Source organism: Manis javanica, chromosome 13 (assembly GCF_040802235.1).
Source record: "Manis javanica isolate MJ-LG chromosome 13, MJ_LKY, whole genome shotgun sequence".
NCBI lineage: Eukaryota > Metazoa > Chordata > Mammalia > Pholidota > Manidae > Manis > Manis javanica.
This window is the reverse complement of record NC_133168.1, coordinates 72,206,259-72,228,701: the sequence shown is the minus strand read 5'-3', so window position 1 is coordinate 72,228,701 and position 22,443 is coordinate 72,206,259. Positions and strand designations below refer to the sequence as shown.

The 22,443-nt window shown below is 47.5% G+C and overlaps 1 protein-coding gene across 4 annotated transcripts in view; it reads right to left on the bottom strand.

Moving 5' to 3' along the window:
- ZDHHC14 (zDHHC palmitoyltransferase 14) overlaps positions 1 to 22,443 on the bottom strand; it is a 255,031-nt gene that overhangs the window by 16,468 nt on the left and 216,120 nt on the right. For all 4 annotated transcript variants that reach the window (XM_017657073.3, XM_017657074.3, XM_037023546.2 and 1 more), the window contains 3 exons: positions 9,819 to 9,921; positions 8,630 to 8,739; positions 5,134 to 5,236 (listed from right to left, as the gene is read on the bottom strand). In XM_017657073.3, the coding sequence (XP_017512562.1) occupies positions 5,134 to 5,236; positions 8,630 to 8,739; positions 9,819 to 9,921 (316 nt within the window). The remainder of the gene's footprint in view (positions 1 to 5,133; positions 5,237 to 8,629; positions 8,740 to 9,818; positions 9,922 to 22,443) is intronic.

Below are 22,443 nucleotides of genomic sequence, written 5' to 3'. Positions count from 1 at the left end.
AGAGCAGAAGGGAAGTGCCCTGGGGGTCTGCTGTTGCATCAGAGTCTAGAAAACCGAAAGGCTCCGGGTTCCTCCGGCAGGCACTGCAGGCACTGCCCGGCCTCGTGGGCTGGCTCCCCATGACGTTCTTGGTTGGGGCCTCTGTTGGGGGCAGGCTAAGCAAGTCAAACGGACGGAACATTAAAATTTGCCCCAAAGAATTAGTTTCACTGTCAGTCTTGAAACATTTCATCCCACCTTTCCATATTTTGACAACTCCTGGAAGCTGTTGGGTATACACCTTTCTTAATCCTAGCACTCCTCAAAGCAGAGCCGAGGTGCAGGACACCAGCCTTGCTGGAGGTCCCTCCCCTCTGCAGGAGTCTCCCAGCCCCCTCATCGGGGAGTCACATGCATTTCACTCACCCTCAGGAAAACACAAACACCAGTTCCCCTCCCGGCTCACTCTGCAGTTTCTTCCCTCTCACCAAGGCCCAGGGCTGCTGCTTCCCTTTCCCTTCAGTTTTACCAATTACTCTCATTTTCTGTTTTTATCTTTTCAGTGCTTAACCTTTCCTCCTTTATTTTTCTCCATAATAAAACAATACAGACATAAGACTGATGGAGCAATGGCACCAAGTGAGGTCACTTTGAGAGACAGAAAAATTCCTGGAAAGATACATACCACTGAAACTGACTTGAGAAGAAATAGCAAATCGGACTAGACCCATAATAAGCAGTGAGGGAATTCGTTATCACAAAACAACCCACAAAGAAAAGCTCAGGGCTAAATTGTTTCACTAGTGAATTCTACCAAATTTTTATAGAATTAACCCCCAATTCTTCACAAACGCTTCCATAAAACAGAAGAGGAAGAAATGCTTCTCAACTCATTCTTTGAGGCTATTATTACCCTCATACCAATACCAAAGATATCACAAGAAAACTATACAGATTAGTATCTTTTATACATGTAGATGTAAAAATCCTCAACAAAATACCAGCAAACTGAAGCCAGCAACATAGAAAAAATATTACATACCATGACCAAGCGGAGTTTATGCCGGGAATGCAAGGAATATGAGTCAAATGGGATGTGGAAGTCTTGGCATTAAGTCCGGACCGCAGCATTTCCCCAGTATTGCACCACATGCCCGGCTAGCAGGTCTGGGGTCTGTGGGTCAGGGAGGGTGGGAGGGGCCGCAGGAGCAAGGCCACGCCCCCTTCTAGGAGGAGGCGGTGCTCTGCTCTCCCCTGCTTATGGGGACTGAGAAGTGTTCTCTGCTCTTCGTATCTATCTGTCGAGCTGCAAAGATCAGGGACTCACCAACAGTTTCTAGCTTGACGAGGCTTTAGAGACAAATTAGTCTCAGCTCCTATTTTTCAGCTGAGAGAAACTGAGGAGCCCAGAGGCAGAGAGTCTTGCTCACGGTCAGGGAGATGACTTGGGGAGCCGGGGCTGGAGCTCCCACCCCGCACGTCCACTGCTGTCCAGGGGCTCACAGTGGATCCACTTGCCTGGCTGCTCTGTCCACCATGGCTATCAGGGAGGTGATGGTAAAAGGAGTAGCAAATATTTATATGATACTTATCTTGTGCTAGGCAAGGTTTTAAGTGTTTTACATGCATTACCTCATTTAATCTTCATGGGAACCCTACAAGGGAAGGACATCAGTGTTCCCATTTTATGGATGAAAACATGGAGGCAGAGAGAGGTTCAGCAGCTTGACAAGGTCACTCATCTAAGTAAGTGGTGGCAGTCTGGCTCTTTGCACAATTAATCCCCATGCCCTCTTTGAGAGGAGGTAAGGAAATCCTTTTTAAAGTCTGGGGTCGACTATGAAGTGCTCCCCATTGGAAGAGACACTTCTGCACACCTGTAGCACTGCTGGACCATCCTGGTCCAGGGACCTGTCTCCAAGGCTGTGTGATTTACCAAATCCAGAACCGAGCCAACTTTGTAAGATTTTTAGAATCCATTCTCTGATAGGGAGAAGGTGGACCATGGTACTGACTGAGGTAGGGCTGCTTCACCTTCTAGTTCCCGGGCTTCAGCGGGAGGTGTACCACTTGCATACCAATTTCAGGTATGCCAAATACTTCTCCTATTTTGCAGGAAAACTTGAGTTGCACAGCAAAGAAACTTGCCCATAGGCAGGGAGATAACTGGGGGAGTCAGGGGTGGACCTCCTGCCCCCTTTCCATCCAGGGCTCTTTCCCTTTTCCTGAAATTGGTATGCAAAATGTCATGTATCTGAATGTATGGGGGTGCAGATGTCACTAGGGTTGGGGCAGCTGAAGTACTCCCACATTATAAGGCTCCCAAGGGCACCTGTGTCTCGGTCATTGCTTTACATCCCACAGTGCTCTCAGGGGCTTTTCTAGAAGCTCTTCGGAAAAGATCTGTGCACACACAGACAAGGGAATGGGTGAAGCTCCCCCTGCTTGGTGTGTGTGGATGGGCGAGGTGGTGTGTCTTCCACCCTGTGCAGGCGAGGATGGAGAGGGAACAGGGTCTGAGTGCACTGCCAGCCTTGGTAAGTCACCTAGGGTCGCAGGTCCCCACTCAAGCCCCACCAGGACCCAGGACACCACGGCCCCTGGGGAGAACTGAAAGCGGCTCTGCTGCAGGGCCAGAGCTCTTCCTGAATCCCCGATCTGTCGCGCACTTAGGGGCACGTGGCTGCTGCAGGCACTGTTTTCCCTCGCTGTCCACACCCACATCTCATCTCCAGGTAGAAGGGAGAACAGGAGGACAAGGAGCTCTAGGTCTTGAAAATCCTCATGCTTAGAGTTCAAACCAGAGATGAGCTGATGCCTGAACAGGAATCCATACAGTGAATTAAACTCTAAGGGGTTAGCAACGGTGACTGCTCCCTAACCTCTGAAGGGCCCTCTTTAAATGATCCATATGGCATCATGGACCAGTGCCTAGGGGAGGTGGCCTTCCCATGGGGACAGGCAACTGCAACCTAGCCCTTCCTGCCACACCAGTGCCCCCAGGGCACACCCTTAACTGGGGTTTGGTGTAGGTCTAGCCTGGACTCCAGCGGGCACAACAACATATGTTGTTAATCAGAGTATCTGATTAATGACATGGACTGAAACAAGCTGCCTGTGTCCCTCATTAAACCTCCTCCTCTGGCTACCAAAGGGGCAAACAGTAGGTGCTAGTAATTGCAGAATTAATGAACTGTGCCCCCATCCCATTTTGACCTAAAGTGGCTTCATGGTGGCAATACCTTGAAGAGAGACTTTATTTTCTAAATTCACAGAATGTGTAGAGTATGGTGAGGTCAGTACCGTGGGAGTTGCAGGGTAAAATGAAAATAAGTTCATCAGTTTTGTAAGAACTTCTGTGAAAACCTAGTGAAGGTCCATAATGCTTCCTTCACATATGTGTGTGTCCTGTCCCTGGACTGCTGACCTTCTAGAGGGCAGTAAACCCCACATGTGTAGCACCCAGTTGAGTCCTTGACACAGTTGGGATACGGGAAGTTGCTGAATTCATTCATTCACAGTTGCTGAATGAACAAGAGGTTGTGTACACATTGTGTGAAAACATGCAACTAGAGATGTGATCAGTGGATGTGTGGTCAGATTCCTGGGCATTTCTTGTGCACCTGCCCACAGCTGAGAGAGGCTTCAGCGTGGAGGCACTTGCCTTCAGCGCCCGGCACTTGAAGGATGCAGTGTATGAAGTGAGCATGGGCACTGAGGAGGTGTTAGACTGGGTTTGGAGCCACATATCATTGGCTGTGTGCCCGCGGGTAGATGATCCACCTTCCTGGGCATAAGAAGCTAAGAGTGGAGGACAAGCATGCCTACTTCCCCTGTTGGTTTGAGATTGAACAAGATTCTGATGACCAAGTGGATCCCAACATGGCTGGTGCTCAGTACTTTCAGCCTTCCCTGTGGGCCTGTCTCTCTACTTCCCCTGTCCTCATTTTCCTCTTCTGAAAAACAACGGGAAGAGGAGCAGTGACCCTTATGGGTCATTGTGTGGGCGGGTGTGGACAGAACAAGATGTCCTGAGATCACTTGGAGCCGAGGGGCAGGGGCTATGACGTACGTTTACTTTTTTTAAAGGAGGTATTGTATTAGCAAAGGAATGCAAACTAGACACGGCCACTACCAACAAATAAACCCAGCAGGCTTCCGGGTGGCAGGAGCCAGTGTCCATGTTATAAACACAGCTGCAGGGCCACTGGGTCCAGCTGCTGCCCTCAGCCTGATGCTGGCTCCCACCTTGCAGTTCTTTTAACACAGAAGCAAAGTGCCCAGGTGGCTGTCATCCCCCACCCTGTCCCATCTACCCCCAAAGGTAGGTCTGTGACCTGTTTGTCATGGGAGTTCTGTTGTGGGTGATTCAGATCTACAAAAAGCAAACCGGCGCTGGAGGTGGGAGGGGCAGGGGGACCTGGAATGGGTCCCTTTCAGAAACACAGCAATTCTTTAGGGAAATTTGGTCCAAATAAAGTGAAGCCATTGCCGTACAGACACTGAAGGAATGTTAAGGCACCAGTGGTCAGAGCCCAGGCAGGCTGTGATGTCAGGTACCCAGGGAGACTCCCACCCCAGCCTGCCTCCCACCTGCAGGCTGTGAACAGTGTGCCGGCCCGCCCCTCCCAGACATGGCCTGTGAGCCTACCGGAGCGACCCTCATGCGGTCTGGGCGGTGAGTCGTGCACACCTCATTTGATTACGCACGCTGAGCTGTGCATGCCTGCTCCCAGGTTCTGGCTGAAAGTGGGAGAACTGGCGGCGCTGTCCACGTTAGGGGGTGTGGAAGCCAGTACGGATGGAGACGAAGGGCAGAATGGGACATGGGAACTGTGGGCCAGTGCATCCTGGCCTCAGACAGCACCCAGGCTCTGTGGAAGGGAATTTCCATCACGGGTGCCACAGCTATTTCCGGAAGCGACTTTGTGTATGTATGCGTACATCCCCCTACACAACCCGAACAAGCCAACACTCGGTGACCAGAACTTTCGCTGGATGTAGCCTTAATTCACCACCTCCTTTCCCTCACTCAACCCTTCAGTCAGGGTCAGTGGGTGTCCCAGGGAGGCTGCTGTGTGTTATAGGGTTAGCGGACAGAGAAGCCAGGGGAAGCCTGTGCAGGAGCCTGGCCCTGCTGCAGGCGGCTCCTACCATGTCACTCTGCGACTGTGTGGCCCCATACGCGGCCATCCCATTGGAGGGTGCAGCTGGCTGTGGGGTGTCAGGCTGGATGTACCCTCTTCTGTCGATTAGGCTACAAGAGAAAACAAAAAAAACACAGGAGGAAGACTGAATGAAAAGCCAGGCGCCATCAACACTATTTTAATTTCCATTTTGGGGCTCCCTCTCTCTGCACCTGGCCCCAGCTCAGGCCCTTGGAATACACCTCTACTCACCTTCATGTGCACTGAGAGCCAGTCTGTCACTTTCTCCCTTAAAAATGCCTGCAGCCTCTGCCATCCCTGCCACCTGCTGCAGACTGCCATGTCTCCCAGCTCACCCGCTGGCCTCACCGCCACCAGCATCTCCCCTCCCACCCATGACCCACCCCACCACCAGTGTTAGTCCTTGTCACGGGCCCTGCCTGCCTGCACAGCTCTGAGTTGCTCCGTCACCTACAAGCAGAGTCCAGACTTCCAGGCTTGGCCTTCCGGCCTCACACACTTGCCCCAGCTTTCCGCCCCAGCTTTCCTCCCCAGCCTTCAGCGCACACCCATGCTTTTCCTCGGCTCATTCCTTCAGCATGTGTGTGGGTACCTGCTACGTGCCCGCCCGCAGCATGTACACAGAAGCCCAGTCAAGCCTGGTAGGCGCTCTGTGCTCTGCCATCTCTGTTTTGTTCAAGCTCTGGCTTTTTCTTGCCTAAAGTCACTTCTCCTTGCTCTCCACTATCCTCTTCATGGCCAGGTTCAAAGTTCCCAGCCTCTGCTCCTGTCCCTGTCCGGCTTTCTCAGCCCTGCAGGGGATCCCCTTTGCGGGCCAGTCGCTCTGCGTCTGCCGTCATGTGACTGCAGACCATCCTCTGTCTGCCGGCTCCCGAGGCAGCCTTCCTCTTCACAGCCCCCAGCACCTGGCCCATGCCAGAGGAGCCGGGACCTCCGCTGCACTCTCGGACCGCCCTGGACACCCGTATCGCATCCTGCTGGCTCTGTCTGTTTCCACGCTGGCCTCGGTCATGGAGTGCCAGCTCTGCAAGGGCAAGGACTGGGCCTTCTGATCACTGTGCCCACAACTGATACCCACGGGGTGCTGAGCCAATGCTCGTTGATTGAATGAATACAAATGGGTCCTTTGTCTCCTATGGACAAGTTTGCTGAATGTCACAGAGACATCTTTTCCAGACTCTATGGCACTGCAGGCCAGGTAAAGGGGGGCGGGGAAGCTTCACTTTGTCGTCAAAAGAGTTGCCTTTTCTCTCCCTGATGAAGGCTCAGGGGTGACGCTGGGTTTAAGGCAGAACGGCAGAGGGCAACAGGAGGCTGGGCTGGTAAGTGGGTGCTCCCTGCACGGCCTCCCGCCCTGTGGGGCTCAGGCCGCCCTCCTGGCAGCTTCTGCGATCCCGGGCCACGTGCTCCCCGCTCCTGAGGGTGGCGCACCCCCACTTGTCAGTTCGGCCTTCAGACAACGGGAGGTATCTCTACGATGGCCACCTTCGTGCCTTCCAGAGATGGAGTAACAAGCCCATAAAAAGTACTTGTGATGGGATCTCGAAATGGGACTGCCTCCGCTGCAGGCTCAGTCAGATCCCCAGAGGCTGAGAGGCAACAGCGAGCAACCAGAACCCCCATCAACCAAGGAGCCCCAAGGAGCCCTGGGCCCCAGGCAGGGCAGGGCCGCACCCCTCGCGAGGCACACGAGGCCGTCGGAGCAGTGCACGGAGGCGGCCCCGGAGGAGGGCGACCCCTGTGCGTGCGGATGATGAGAACGAGGGGCTGCAGACCATCTGTCTGAAAGCTCCTGGGGGCGGCCAGCGGGGGCCAGACGTGGTGCTCCAGGAGGGAGCCAGTGCAGACATGGGGCCTGAACTGTATCCCCACAAAAGCTGTGCTGAAATCCCCCCGGGGCAGAGGTGAAGGGGTGTTAGAGTTTCCTCCCGAAGCACTTACAGCTCCGGGTCACTAAACTGACGCTGTGCCTGAGGACATGGAAGTGCCCTGAGACTTTTTTTTTTTAAGTGACAGGAGAAACTATGTGACTTTCAGGGATCTCATCCAGTAGCAGAAAAAGAACTGGGCCGCCAGGAGAGTCTGAAGGGACAGCAGGGAGAAAAATAAAGGTGTTCTCGGCCTGCTTCCTACGCATTAACGTTCTGTTTAATGAACTCGTCATACACCCAAGACTAGGACATGCGGCCAAGCCTTCTAGCCCTCACCGTGGCCTAAGAGCCCCTCCTGATCTGGCTGTGCTCCCCCCATCTCACCTCCTGCACCTCCAAGCCCCCTCACTCTGGCGCATGAACTTCTATTCCTCTCTGACAGTCATGCTCTCCCTCACTGCAGGGCTTTTGCACATGCTGTTCTTCTGTCTGCTCCCACAGTTCCTACTCATCCTTTAGAACAATTCACAACCTAGGCCCCTCCACTGGGAAGCCCTCCCAGGTGCCCCAGGCACCTGCACCCCATTCTCTATCACAGACCCTCCTTGACTGTGCAGACTTGCCAAGAGTAATGGGTGTATCACCCATTACACTGCACACTCTCCTCTATCAGGGCCACACAGCACATGCTCAGCAATAATGGCCAGGTGAATTCTTATGATTGGTTGGACCACAGCACTAGCCTGACCCTGACCACACGTTGGGACTTTCTGTCTTTCCAATTTTCCATTCCTCCTGCCAGACTTGCATGAGGAACCCCCTCCCACTGTATGAGGACCTGGCCATCCCACCCTGCTGCTGCCCATCCCTCCAGGGACACCATGCAGGGGGCGGAATGTGGCTCTTTGCAATCACAGTCCATAGCTCTCACAAGACACATGTAGACACACACTTTCTCTCTGATGAGCGCATCATTACACTGTTTAAGAATATGCTGGCGGCAATTCAGGCATACAATTCTAGGCACATAGGTGGTTCTCAGCCCATCTGAGGTGAGGGAGATTGCTCATCGCACAGGCCTGGCTGGGAGGCTGGTGTAGAGCCCTGGCCCTTACGGGCACAGGGTGGGTGGGTGAGACAAGGCGGAGAGAGGAGAGGGCTAAGAAGGTGGCAGGAGGGAGGAGCAAAGACACACGCCCCCTCCCCGCTCCCACCCCTGCTCCCAGGGCGCAGCCCCGCCTGCCTGCTGCAAGTGAGAGTTCCGCCTTCTCCCTGCACTGTCTGCTGCTCATCTCCGATACTCAACATCATTCAATAATTAAGGGTGCCACATGCCTCAGTTGCCCTGTTTTGACCCTTAGGGGAATTCCCCCCAAGTTTGGCACAAATTCAGTAGAAGAACCAAAATAGTGCCAAGTGTAGCACAACAGAGCCCAATCTCTGTTTTACTGGGACCGTGCCTCTGTGGTGAAGCCGAGCACTGACCCGGTGGTCACCTGGGGTGTGTGGCTGCATTTACCAGCAGCGGTGAGGCCTCTACCTGTGCTAATACAGCTAAGGTGTTTACTTTCCCAAGAGCTGTGAAAGAGCGTGACGCTTTCTGAATCTTACCTTGGAGAGATGGGCCCACACAGGGCAACACAGCAATTTGTAAAGATATTTCCATAGCTGTAGGGATTGTAATTTTCTTTACCCCTTTTATTTGACCAAGATCCTTTAATCTGAAAGAACAGAATACTCGCTTAACACAACATCCTTTAGGCCAATGCCACAGTGTAGGGGAACTGGGCCCCGAGAAGCCCACGAAGAATGTGAATCAGCTTTGCCCATTTCGTCAGCAGGAGAAGCTGAGATACTTTCCTCAAAGAAAACTAGGATCTGCCCCAAACTTGGAAATATCCTCTAACAGCAGGTCATGCATATTAGGGAGAAAGTCACACTCTCTGGGGATAATAATCTCATTTCTATTATATAATACTAAAAGGCCAGCTCACACAGCCAGGGGAAATTATTTTCATACTCAGATTTAGTGTGCTAAGTAGTAACTAAATGAATGGTTGCCAAAAGTTAATTGCCAATTTTTAGCCTGCCTGAATTCAGCCTTATAATGTTGCCAAAATAATTTTGCAAATTCTAATATTCATATTACCAAATACAAATAACTGTATTAATATTCTCTTAACTCATGGATCTCACTGGCACCAATTTCATCAAGCCTTTAAAGCAATCTGATTCTGAGACACTTAATTTATGTACTGGGATAGCCTTCTGTCAGAACCTAAATATTCAGAGCAAAAATGTTATGAAGCAACATTTTCTGACATTACATTTCCCCTTTTTCTACCTCCTGTCCACCTAGTATAATCCTGGACAAAAAGTTAAAGTGTGGGTCAGGGCGATCTCCAAAAAAGAAATGGAGCCATTCACTATGAAAGGCAAACACGTGCACTCTCTCTGGGCTGTCTGCCTGCTAGGGTCTCTCTCTGGGGAGGTGGGACAAGTTGCTCACACAATTATCAAAAAGGAAGAGAACAGACTGTCCTCAGGGCTTGGACTTGTGTGTCACTTGGTGGATCTCATTATCTAACTGACATGGGCAGAAAAAGAGGTAATTCTGAGAATCCCATGGGAGAAACACGGACCCTGATGGAGCAAAATCCTTCCGTGGCACATTTGCTCCCAAGGGCCCACGTCTGGAGCAGGGAGTGAGGAAGAGCCTGGCCCCAAACCCTTCTCTCCTCTTCCCCTCCACTGCTGAACCCCCGGGCACACCCCAGGCCCCATGCTGCCAGGAACTTACGTCTTCATTTGTCGTCTGGTTGGAGCTGATCAGGTACGTGTGGAAACCCGAGAGCCCGACAATAGACCAGACGGAGAAGAAGCACACCACAGCCTCCAGCACGGTGACCTGGAGTCAAGGAGGCCAACAGGGAGGGCGGGAAAGCTCGGTGTCCCCCAGGAGCTGGGAAGGAATGAGGTTTGGACAGGCGACACCCACAGGCTCTCCCTCCAGCCTCCGGCAGCTGTCTAGGCCTCTCCCTAGCCAGGGGGAGGCCTTCAAAGCAGGCGCTTCGCCCCTTTCTCTGTGCCCTGCACCTACTCCTGCTCAGTCAACGGCCAGTGGGCTCCCTGAATGTCGCTTGTTTACTTTTCCATGGGTCTGCTCTTGGGACGTAGTTCCTCTGACGCCCTGCCCACCAGCCATCACCTTTTCCCCGCTGCTTACTGTGCAGTGACATGGCGAAGCCAGGCTGCACGCAGGCCGGAGTTGGCAGCACCCAAGCCTTGGATGGAAGGACCTGGTACCAGATATCACTTCAGTCTCTGACTCTAGTTTTGGCTTCTGAATGCTGAGGACTGTGTCCCAACAGATTTCTCTCCTGGATGGAAGTTAAGGCTGTGAGTAATTTGTCACATTAGCAACAGTTGTGTGTTGGGCTGACTGGGCACCTATGGCTGCAGGTGTGGGATCTATTTCCATGGCTTTCTCTGTCCCTGGATGGCCCTTTCACCCACTGGTGCCTGCCCACCCTGACCTGTGGGTGGGCCTCTGAACCAGTGGGGACATTTTGTGGAGTGGCATTACAGTGAGAGGTATTTTTACTTAGAGGACCTTTTCCCGGCTCCTCAGCCAATCCGACATATAAGGCTGTTCTCAGCTATTTGTGAGCAACTGGGAAACCCGGAGGCGCACCAGACATTGAGTGACAGGAAGTCTAGGATTCTACAAGATGTGCTCTAACAAAAGGAGAACAGGCGTGGCATTATTCAATAGATGTGATAACTTAACCAAGAGCGTGGCAATTTGAAAAGATTAGAGAATTTTTCTGTCCCACAAATGTTTATAAAATTCTATTTACAAGATACAGATGTTTCTCAGGAAAAAAGACATTCATCACAGGCTTGAAAGTTTAAATATACATCATGCAAACCCCATCGATAAATTACAGGCCAGACAGAGTAAATACTCATACTTTCCTAAGGCTTCCAGGGGTGGAAGCCGTAGATCGTACTGTAATACATCACCATTGATTTTTTTCAGATTGGAATGTAATTCACCATTAGACCAGAGAAGTGGATGCATTATTCAGTGCAGTGCAAGATCTGCCTCATCATTATTAACAAATGCCATTGTCAGAGCACCTGGAGCAGATTCCGAAACAGGGTGCTGTTTTGTTGTGTATGCCGCTGACTTTCAACATCAGGATAAAACACTGTGTCTGCTCTTGGAGATGTAGAAAAATGCTTTACTTTTCTACCTCAAGCTTTTAGAAAAGCACCACCCTGAAACTAAAAGGACATATGAAGAGAAGAGTGTTCCTCTGCCAGCCAGCTAATGAAAACAGCCAGAGGGGCCAGGGTCTGACAGATCACCAGCGCAGGGTGCTGCGAGCTGGCCCTGCCTACTCCCCCAGGAGGATGGGGCTGAGCAAAGAGAGGAGCAGCTCAATCTCGAGAACAGGAAATCAGGATGGTGTTTGGGAGAAGTGGGTTCGTGTGGATGTGCAGGGAGGATTGGTGGGGGAAGAGATGCACAAAAGCTGCCTCTGGTGTGGGCAGCCCCTTCATTTCTCCCACTTTACCCCGGTGGGCCTGTGGCTATGGGGGGAGGCCTCAAGTGCACACAAGGACACACAGACGGTGGCCCCTGCAGCAAAGACGGTCCTCTCAATCCCCTTTCCACAGGTCAGGGCTCACAGATAGCCCTGGTCCTACCATACCCCGACCACAGAGAGGACAGACTGGAGAGGCAACCCATGTGTGAGTGTGGATAGAGTGAAGGTTCTGGTGGCTGGGATTCTCACCTGGCCCTGGTCGGCTAGCTCACTACACATGTGTGGGCAATACATCATTATTGACTCTATATAGAGTGCCTTGGGTGACACGGGGACAAGGCTGCAGGAGAGCAGAGACAAGACTGGAGGGGTGGCAGCACCGAGGACAGAGACTGACGGCTGTGTGGGCAGAGACGCCCAGAGGCAGAGACTGGCCTGCTGCATGCAGACTCGCTCTGAGTGGATGGGATTCTAGTGATTGACCTGCCACTGTGGGAATGAAGTTGGGTATAAACCCTTTCACCCCAAGAATGTCCCATGTCATTTCTTTGGTCTCATTGAATCCATATTGAACTTGCCTGGGGCTGAAACCCATTGGCAAGACAGCGAGTCATGCCCACAGTGGTCTGAAAGCAGAGGTGAATGGAGACCAGGGAAAATAAGGAGGTAAGCAGTGGGAAGACTGAGTAGAGGAAAACTAGGTTGTGGAGAGGGAGGTGACATTGGCAATGGATCTGCACAAGTGGGAAGGAAAAGACGAGATCAAAAGACCAACGAGGAGATGACACGAGAAACAGAAACAGGAAATGGTCAAGGGTGGAACCAAGAATAAGGAAGAGATGCAAAAGATTTATTTACTGAATAATACATGCAGGGCTGAACTTCTATCTCAGAAATACTTAGATGTCACCAAAAGTTTACAATCCAGGTAGAACGATGGTGAGGTCAAAAGACACATACCATCCTACGTGTGAATGGTGTAAAACTAGCAGATGTAAAAGCAGAGGAAGATCAAGGCACGTTAAGGGGCTGCTGCCCACTTTCTGGCTGCTGTTCCATTTGCAATGCTACTTAACAACTATTACCCCCAAAAGAAAGCATTGTTACCAGAGGACGTGGAATTTTAAAGGTTTGTAACACCAAAAAAAGTTCAGTTTTCTATATTAGTATCTTATGTGCTCCAGAAACAGTTTAAAAATAGCAGAACATGGTTTCGCTGCTAGCTCACAGCTGTGTCAAAATCACATGAATTTAAGGTAGGTTGCAGCCCACTTCCCTTTCTGCCCCTCACAGCAGCTGCTGCTCCCACAGTATGTCTGAAGAAATCATCACCATTCGTAACAATGACTGGCGTCTCTGGCTGTGTGTCAGGTACTGTTCCAAAGGCTTCATGTGGATTAACTCAATCCTCAGCCCAATCCCATGAGAAGTGCAATTCCCACTTAACCAACAGGGAAACTACGGCAGAAAGTAGTTAGTAATTTGCTTAAGAAATAGCAGAGCTAGGTTTGAATCCTGGAAGTGAGGCTCCACCAATACATCAGGAAAGCGTGAGTTGGCTCCTTCCCCTGTTCTTGCTGAGGGGCAGACAGGTAGCTCTAGGCAGCCTGCAACCTCTGCTGGGGCTGGAGGGGACCCTCTTGTTTCAGGGACTTGGGAACTGATGGCAGCTGAAGTAGTCATTTTCCCTTCAAACTCATTCTCAGACTGAGGGACACATATCTGAACAACACATTCCTCTTCCTGACTTGATAGTAGATGTTGAGAATATCTATGCCATAACAAGTTTAAGAAATATAAATTTCTCTGAAATGTATCATAACCCATTTACTGATATTTTTAAGAAGAGAAATGAGAGGAAATATGCCAACTCCTCTAGGAGCCAATTTCAAAAGCAATTGGATGTTTATTGCATCTGAGATGGGTTCCAAATTATAGCAGTTAGCACTGACAGCCTTTGTCTGTCTCCCTCCACCCTCCAAAAAGGCAGGGAGCCCCCTGTGGCCAGGGTGTGGCTCTAAATCCCCCTGCAGCCCCTAGACTAAGATGCACATTGAGGTCCTCACTAGATGCTACAGAACTACCGAGACACTCTGGGGGCAGACATCCCTGCCCGGAGTTTCCTTGTGATCCCAGAGGGCTGCTGCGCTCCCAGCCCTGTGCTTGGGACAGAAGAGGGTGGGGAAGGATGAGGTCCCCGCCCAAAAGGAGTGGGCTTTGTTTGCCCAGGGGAAGGTAAGCAAGGGAAGCAGGCCTTGCAGGGACATGGAAAGAGTGTGGGCAGAATGCGGAGGGCACCTCACTATCTGGAGGATCATAAAACGTGAGAGATCGTGGAACCAAAAGTTTTTAACCTTTTTGGGTTCCTACTCTCTTCTTAGAAAAAATGCACACAAATACATTTTTTCTTACACTTTCAGGTCTAAAAAATCCCCTGATGCCTTTCCATGTACATGCGTGGATGCCAAGATGTCCTGATTTATTTTAATTCCTTAATTATACAGGTAGGAATTATACAGACCTAGGACTTGGTCTCCAGACATCTAGGAGAGAAAGAACCCTCCTCAAGTCCCCAAGGCATGGCAGTGTCACATGAGGGACATAATCTGGGACCTCAGAGCTCACAGCAGTGAGGCTGAGACTGACTGTGACATCCAACCCTGTTCATCAGTCCTATAGCCCTCGAGCCTCCACCGGGCGAAGAGCTGTCTCTGTTTATATGTCATTGCCCATCTTTCCACATTCCAGGCATCAGGCTGGCAACAGGATTTTTTGCCAAGTGCCAAATCCAGGTAATAGTTTATTTTTTTTTTAAATCTGTATTTCATGTGGGTTTCCTCTACCCAAATCCTCCAGATTCCAGAAGGCCAGGGAATGCTAAGTCCAGGCTCTGTCTCAGGCCCTTCCCTTCATAAGCCCCAGGCTTAGGAGGCCCTGAGTGTTGCCCGGTGTTGAGGGGCACTTCTCTGTGGTCCCCCAGTCCTCCCACATTTATTCTGCTTCAGGTCTCTGTATTGGGTTCTGGTGTTTACAATAGAAGAAACAGATGTTGTTGGTAACCATTTCTTCTTTTCTTTGTAAAAATTACAGTATAATAGTCAATGCTCTTACAGGATGAGCTCTGATAGAGCAGATGTCAGGGATATTTCCCTTTGTTCTCTCGATTGAGTGTCACATCAGCATTTCATGCCTTTAGATGTTTAGTCTCAGGAACTTGTCAGCATATTTTCCTGATCAATTAGATGACCCTACAGTCCACAGATGCAGGTTGAGCCTCCGCCACCTGCGTGGCCGTCCCTGTGTCAGGGGCGGGGACTGCTACATGACAGACACGGAAGATGAAGTCATTCAGACCCTTCCGACTGGATCATCTTACCATGATCTGCCAGCCTCTTGAACCCTTTTCCCCTACATTCCTTTATACCAGGTAATAAAGGTGAAAAGCTGTCCCAAATTAATCTATGAAGTCACTGCAGCTCCAATCAAAATTCCCACCGGAATTTTTAAAAAGGAATGAGATGGGTGGAGCCAGGATGGCGGTGTGAATAGAGCAGCGGAAATCTCCCAAAACCACATATATCTATGAAAATATAACAAAGACAACTCTTCCTAAAATAGGGACCAGAGGACACAGGACAACATCCAGACCACATCCACACCTGTGAGAACCCAGCACCTCGCAAAGGGGGTAAGATACAAACCCCGGCCCGGCGGGTCCCGAGTGCCCCTCCCCCCAGCTCCCGGTGGGAGGAGAGAGGTCTGAGCGGGAGGGAGAAGGAGCCCAGGACTGCTGAACACCCAGCCCCAGCCATCCGGACCAGAGCGCAGACACAGTGTATGCGCGGGGCCCTGGATACTAGGGAAACAGGGCAGCAAGAATGGTGAGCAGGTACCAGAGGCTGGCGCCAGAGGACAAAAGAAAAGCGAGCGGCCATCTTTTTGTTGTTGTTGTTGTTGTTTTGTTGTGGTGAGTGCTTTTTGGAAGTCGTAAAGGGACAGGGACCCCAATACTAGGGAAACAGGGCAGCAAGTCCGGTGAGTGGGTGCCTGAGGCTGGTGCTGGAGAATAAAGAAAAACGAGCGGCCATTTTTTTTTTTTTTTTTTGTGGTCGTTGTTTTGTTTTGGCAGGTGCTTTTTGGAAGTTTTAAAGGGGCAGGGCGGGACACTTAGTCCAGAGGTAGGGAATCCGGGGATCTCTGGGCATTCTAATCCCCTGGGCTGCAGGGAGCACGGAGGCCCCTTACGGAGATAAATAGCCTCCCAGCCACTCCCACTCCAACGCAACTCCACCACTTTGGAGCAGCAGCCAGAGCCAGGCCACGCCCACAGCTAAAGTGGAGATAAACTCCATAGCAGCCCAGCAGGAAGCAGAAGCCCTGTCTGTGCGCAGCTACCCAGCACAAGCCACTAGACGTCGCTATTCTCCCAGGAGAGGAAGGCCACAAACCAACAAGAAGGGAAGTTCTTCCAGCCGTCACTAGTCCCAGCTCTACAAACTATTCCTATCACCATGAAAAGACAAAATTACAGGCAAACCAAGATCACAGAGACACCTGAGAAGGAGACAGACCTAACCAGTCTTCCTGACAAAGAATTCAAAATAAAAATCATAAACATGCTGACAGAGATGCAGAGAAATATGCAAGAGAAATGGGATAAGTCTGGAGGGAGATCACAGATGCCAGAAAGGAGATCACAGAAATGAAACAAACTCTGGAAGGATTTATAAGCAGAATGGAAAAGATGCAAGAGGCCATTGATGGAATTGAAACCAGAGAACAGGAACGCATAGAAGCTGACATAGAGAGAGATAAAAGGATCTCCAGGAATGAAACAATATTAAGAGAACTGTGTGACCAATCCAAAAGGAACAATATCCATATTATAGGGGTACCAGAAGAAGAAGAGAGAGGAAAAGGGATGAAAAGTATCTTGGAAGAAATAATTGCTGAAAACTTCCCCAAACTGGGGGAGGAAATAATCGAACAGACCACGGAAATACACAGAACCCCCAACAGAAAGGATCCAAGGAGGACAACACCAGGACACATAATAATTAAAATGACAAAGATCAAGGACAAGGAAAGAGTTTTAAAGGCAGCTAGAGAGAAAAAGGTCACTTATAAAGAAAAACCCATCAGGCTAACATCAGACTTCTCGACAGAAACCCTACAGGCCAGAAGAGAATGGCATGATATATTTAATGCAATGAAATAGAAGGGCCTTGAACCAAGGATACTGTATCCAGCATGACTATCATTTAAATATGATGGTGGGATTAAACAATTTCCAGACAAGCAAAAGCTGAGGAAATTTGCTTCCCACAAACCACCTCTACAGGGCATCTTACAGGGACTGCTCTAGATGGAAGCACTCCTAGAAAGAGCACAGAACAAAACACCCAACATCTGAAGAATGGAGGAGGAGGAATAAGAAGGGAGAGAAGAAAAGAATCTCCAGACAGTGGATATAACAGCTCAATAAGCGAGCTAAGTTAGGCGGTAAGATACTAAAGAGGATAACCTTGAACCTTTGGTAACCACGAATTTAAAGCCTGCAATGGCAATAAGTACATATCTTTCAATAGTCACCCTAAATGTAAATGGACTGAATGCACCAATCAAAAGACACAGAGTAATAGAATGGATAAAAAAGCAAGACCCATCCATATGCTGCTTACAAGAGACTCACCTCAAACCCAAAGACATGTACGGACTAAAAATCAAGGGATGGAAAAACATATTTCAGGCAAACAACAGCGAGAAGAAAGCAGGGGTTACAGTACTAATATCAGACAAAATAGACTTCAAAACAAAGAAAGTAACAAGAGATAAAGAAGGACACTACATAATGATAAAGGGCTCAGTCCAACAAGAGGATATAACCATTCTAAATATATATGCACCCAACACAGGAGCACCAGCATAAGTGAAACAAATACTAACAGAACTAAAGGGGGAAATAGACTGCAATGCATTCATTTTAGGAGATCTCAACACACCACTCACCCCAAAAGATAGATCCACCGGGCAGAAAATAAGTAAGGACACTCCAGCACTGAACAACACAATAGAGCAGATGGACCTAATAGACAACTACAGAACTCTACATCCAAAAGCAACAGGATATACATTCTTCTCAAGTGCACATGGAACATTCTACAGAATAGACCACATACTAGCCCACAAAAAGAGCCTCAGCAAAATCCAAAATATTGAAATTCTACCAACCAATTTTTCAGACCACAAAGGTATAAAAGTAGAAATAAATTCTACAAAGAAAACAAAAAGGCTCACAAACACATAGAGGCTTAACAACATGCTCCTAAATAATCAATGGATCAACGAACAAATTAAAATAGAGATCAAGGAATATATAGAAACAAATGACAACAACACAAAACCCCAACTTCTGTGGGACGCAGTGAAAATAGTCCTAAGAGGAAAGTATATAGCGATCCAGGCACACATGAAGAAGGAAGAACAATCCCAAATGAATAGTCTAACATCACAATTATCGAAATTGGAAAAAGAAGAACAAATGAGGCCTGAAGTCAGCAGAAGGAGGGACATAATAAAGATCAGAGAAGAAATAAACAAAATTGAGAAGAATCAACCAATAGCAAAAATCAATGAAACCAAGAGATGGTTCTTTGAGAAAATAAACAAAATAGATAAGCCTCTAGCCAAACTTACTAAGAGAAAAAGAGAATCAACACAAATCAACAGAATCAGAAATGAGAATGGAAAAATCACAACAGACCCCACAGAAATACAAAGAATTATTAAAGACTACTATGAAAACCTATACGTCAACCAGCTGGAAAACCTAGAAGAAATGGACAACTTCCTAGAAAAATACAACCTTCTAAGACTGACCAAGGAAGAAACACAAAAGTTAAACAAACCAATTATGAGCAAAGAAATTGAAATGGTAATCAAAAAACTACCCAAGAACAAAATGCCCGGGCTGGACGGATTTACCTCGGAATTTTATCAGACACACAGAGAAGACATAATACCCATTCTCCTTAAAGTTTTCCAAAAAATAGAAGAGGAGGGAATACTCCCAAACTCATTCTATGAAGCCAACATCACCCTAATACCAAAACCAGGCAAAGACCCCACCAAAAAAGAAAATTACAGAGCAATATCCCTGATGAATGTAGATGCAAAAATACTTAATAAAATATTAGCAAACCGAATTCAAAAGTATATCAAAAGGATCATACACCATGACCAAGTGGAATTCATCCCAGGGATGCAAGGATGGTACAACATTCGAAAATCCATCAACATCACCCACCACATCAACAAAAAGAAAGACAAAAACCACATGATCATCCCCATAGATGCTGAAAAAGCATTTGACAAAATTCAACATCCATTCATGATAAAAACTCTCAGCAAAATGGGAATAGAGGGCAAGTTCCTCAACATAATAAAGGCCATATATCATAAACCCACAGCCAATATTATACTGAACAGTGAGAAGCTGAAAGCTTTTCCTCTGAGATCGGGAACTAGACAGGGATGCCCACTCTCCCCATTGTTATTTAACATAGTACTGGAGGTCCTAGCCACAGCAATCAGATAAAACAAAGAAATACAAGGAATCCAGATTGGTAAAGAAGAAGTTAAACTGTCACTATTTGCAGATGTCATGATATTGTACATAAAAAACTCTAAAGACTCCACCCCAAAACTACTAGAACTGATATCGGAATACAGCAAAGTTGCAGGATACAAAATTAACACACAGAAATCTGTAGCTTTCCTATACACTAACAATGAACCAATAGAAAGAGAAATCAGGAAAACAATTCCACTCACAGTTGCATCAAAAAGAATAAAATACCTAGGAATAAACCTAACCAAAGAAGTGAATGACCTATACTCTGAAAACTACAAGTCACTCTTAAGAGAAATTAAAGGAGACACTAACAAATGGAAACTCATCCCATGCTCGTGGCTAGGAAGAATCAATATCATTAAAATGGCCATCCTGCCCAAAGCAATATACAGATTTGATCCAATCCCTATCAAACTACCAGCAACATTCTTCAATGAACTGGAACAAATAATTCAAAAATTCATATGGAAACACCAAAGACCCCGAATAGCCAAAGCAATCCTGAGAAAGAAGAATAAAGTAGGGGGGTTCTCACTCCCCAATTTCAAGCTCTACTATAAAGCCATAGTAATCAAGACAATTTGGTACTGGCACAAGAACAGAGCCACAGACCAGTGGAACGGGCTAGAGACTCCAGACATTAACCCAAACATATATGGTCAATTAATATTTGATAAAGGAGCCATGGACATACAATGGCAAAATGACAGTCTCTTCAACAGATGGTGCTGGCAAAACTGGACAGCTACATGTAGGAGAATGAAACTGGACCATTGTCTAACCCCATATACAAAAGTAAATTCAAAATGGATCAAAGACCTGAATGTAAGTCATGAAACCATTAAACTCGTGGAAAAAAACATAGGCAAAAACCTCTTAGACATAAACATGAGTGACATCTTCTTGAACATATCTCCCCGGGCAAGGAAAACAACAGCAAAAATGAACAAGTGGGACTATATTAAGCTGAAAAGCTTCTGTACAGCAAAAGACACCATCAATAGAACAAAAAGGAACCCTACAGTATGGGAGAATATATTTGTAAATGACAGATCCGATAAAGGCTTGACGTCCAAAATATATAAAGAGCTCACACACCTCAACAAACAAAAATCAAATAATCCAATTAAAAAATGGGCAGAGGAACTGAACAGACAGTTCTCCAAAAAAGAAATACTGATGGCCAACAGACACATGAAAAGATGCTCCACATTGCTAATTATCAGAGAAATGCAAATTAAAACTACAATGAGGTATCACCTCACACCAGTAAGGATGGCTGCCATCCAAAAGACAAACAACAACAAATGTTGGCGAGGCTGTGGAGAAAGGGGAACCCTCCTACACTGCTGGTGGGAATGTAAATTAGTTCAACCATTGTGGAAAGCAGTATGGAGGTTCATCAAAATGCTCAAAACAGACTTACCATTTGACCCAGGAATTCCACTCCTAGGAATTTACCCTAAGAACGCAGCAATCTAGTTTGAGAAAGACAGATGCACCCCTATGTTTATCGCAGCACTATTTACAATAGCCAAGAATTGGAAGCAACCTAAATGTCCATCGGTAGATGAATGGATAAAGAAGATGTGGTACATATACACAATGGAATACTACTCAGCCATAAGAAGAGGGCAAATCCTACCATTTGCAGCAACATGGATGGACCTGGAGGGTATTATGCTCAGTGAAATAAGCCAAGTGGAGAAAGAGCAATACCAAATGATTTCACTCATCTGTGGAGTATAAGAACAAAGGAAAAACTGAAGGAACAAACAGCAGTGGAATCACAGAACCCAAGAATGGACTAACAGGTACCAAAGGGAAAGGGACTGGAGAGGATGGGTGGGTAGGGAAGGATCAGGGGAGGGGAAGAAGAAGGGCAGTATTAAGATTAGCATGCATGGGGGTGGGATAAAGGGGAGGGCTGTACAAGACAGAGAAGACAAGTAGTGATTCTACAACATTTTGCTATGCTGATGGACAGTGACTGTAAAGGAGTTTATAGGGGGGACCTGGTATAGGGGAGAGCCTAGTAAACATAATATTCTTCATGTAAGTGTAGATTAAAGAAACAAAAAAAAAAAGAAAGAGAAGGGGGATTACTCCCTGATAGGATAAAACTAACTGTAAATCAATGATTAATGCATGCTTTAAATATCCTTAATTTTGATCTCTTAAAGGGTGTCAGATGATCGGCTATGGATGTACACATTTCTGATAATATTCCTTTCTCTTAAAAAAAAAAAAGCAGTTCCTGTGTGGTGACCTCCAATGAGTTCTACACAATGGTATAAAGGGCATATCAAAGTATGGGCAAAGGGTCTGTTTGTGTTTGTACAGAGGATCAAAGCCTAATTTGGCTACCCAGAAAATGAACTAAGATACGATATGAAGAAGAACTTCCAATATCAGCACTCTCTGGAAGAGACATACCAGAAGATGATCATCAAAAAACCTCAACAAAGATCCAGGCAATGCTGCAGTTGTAGCTGCATGCATCCCACAGGTTCCTGGACTTGCCATTGGAATGAAGAAGGAGATATCTAAGCTGGCCTGTGCATACAGTAAAACAACAAATTTGACTGGATCTGTACTGTTGGAACTCAACCAAGAATTAGGAGAAGTGCAAGTTGTAGCGCTCCAAAATCTTATGACTACAGACTATCTACTGTTAAAAGAACATATGGGATGTGAACAGTTCCCAGGAATGGGTTGTTTTAATTTGTCTGATTTCTCTCAGACTGTTCAAGTACAGTAGTTGGACAATATCCATTATATCATAGACAAATTTTCACAAATGCCTAGGGTGCCTAACTGGTTTTCTTGGCTTCACTGGAGATGGCCGGTAATTATAGATCTGCTTTGGTTATGTAACTGTATTCCTATTATGTTAATGTGTGTGTGCAATTTAATTAGTAGTTTAAAACCTATACATGCTTAAGTTACTCTACAAGAAGATATGTCAAAGAAATAATCAATCTTCCCATGTTTTCTTCCATCTGCTACCTCTATAGCTTTTCTTCTTCCTTCCTAAGTACAACCCTTAAATAGAATTCGTGCCTCATATCGAATTCACCGAGTATCATAATTCCTCCAAGTGGTAAAGATACCTCAAGACAAATGCTGGGCACAAAAGCCACAGGGCATAAATCTGCAAAGAAGTAAAAAGCTAACCTTTTCAAACAATATGGCTTCTCTCTCACTTACCAACTTTACATTTCCCTGTATGGCCC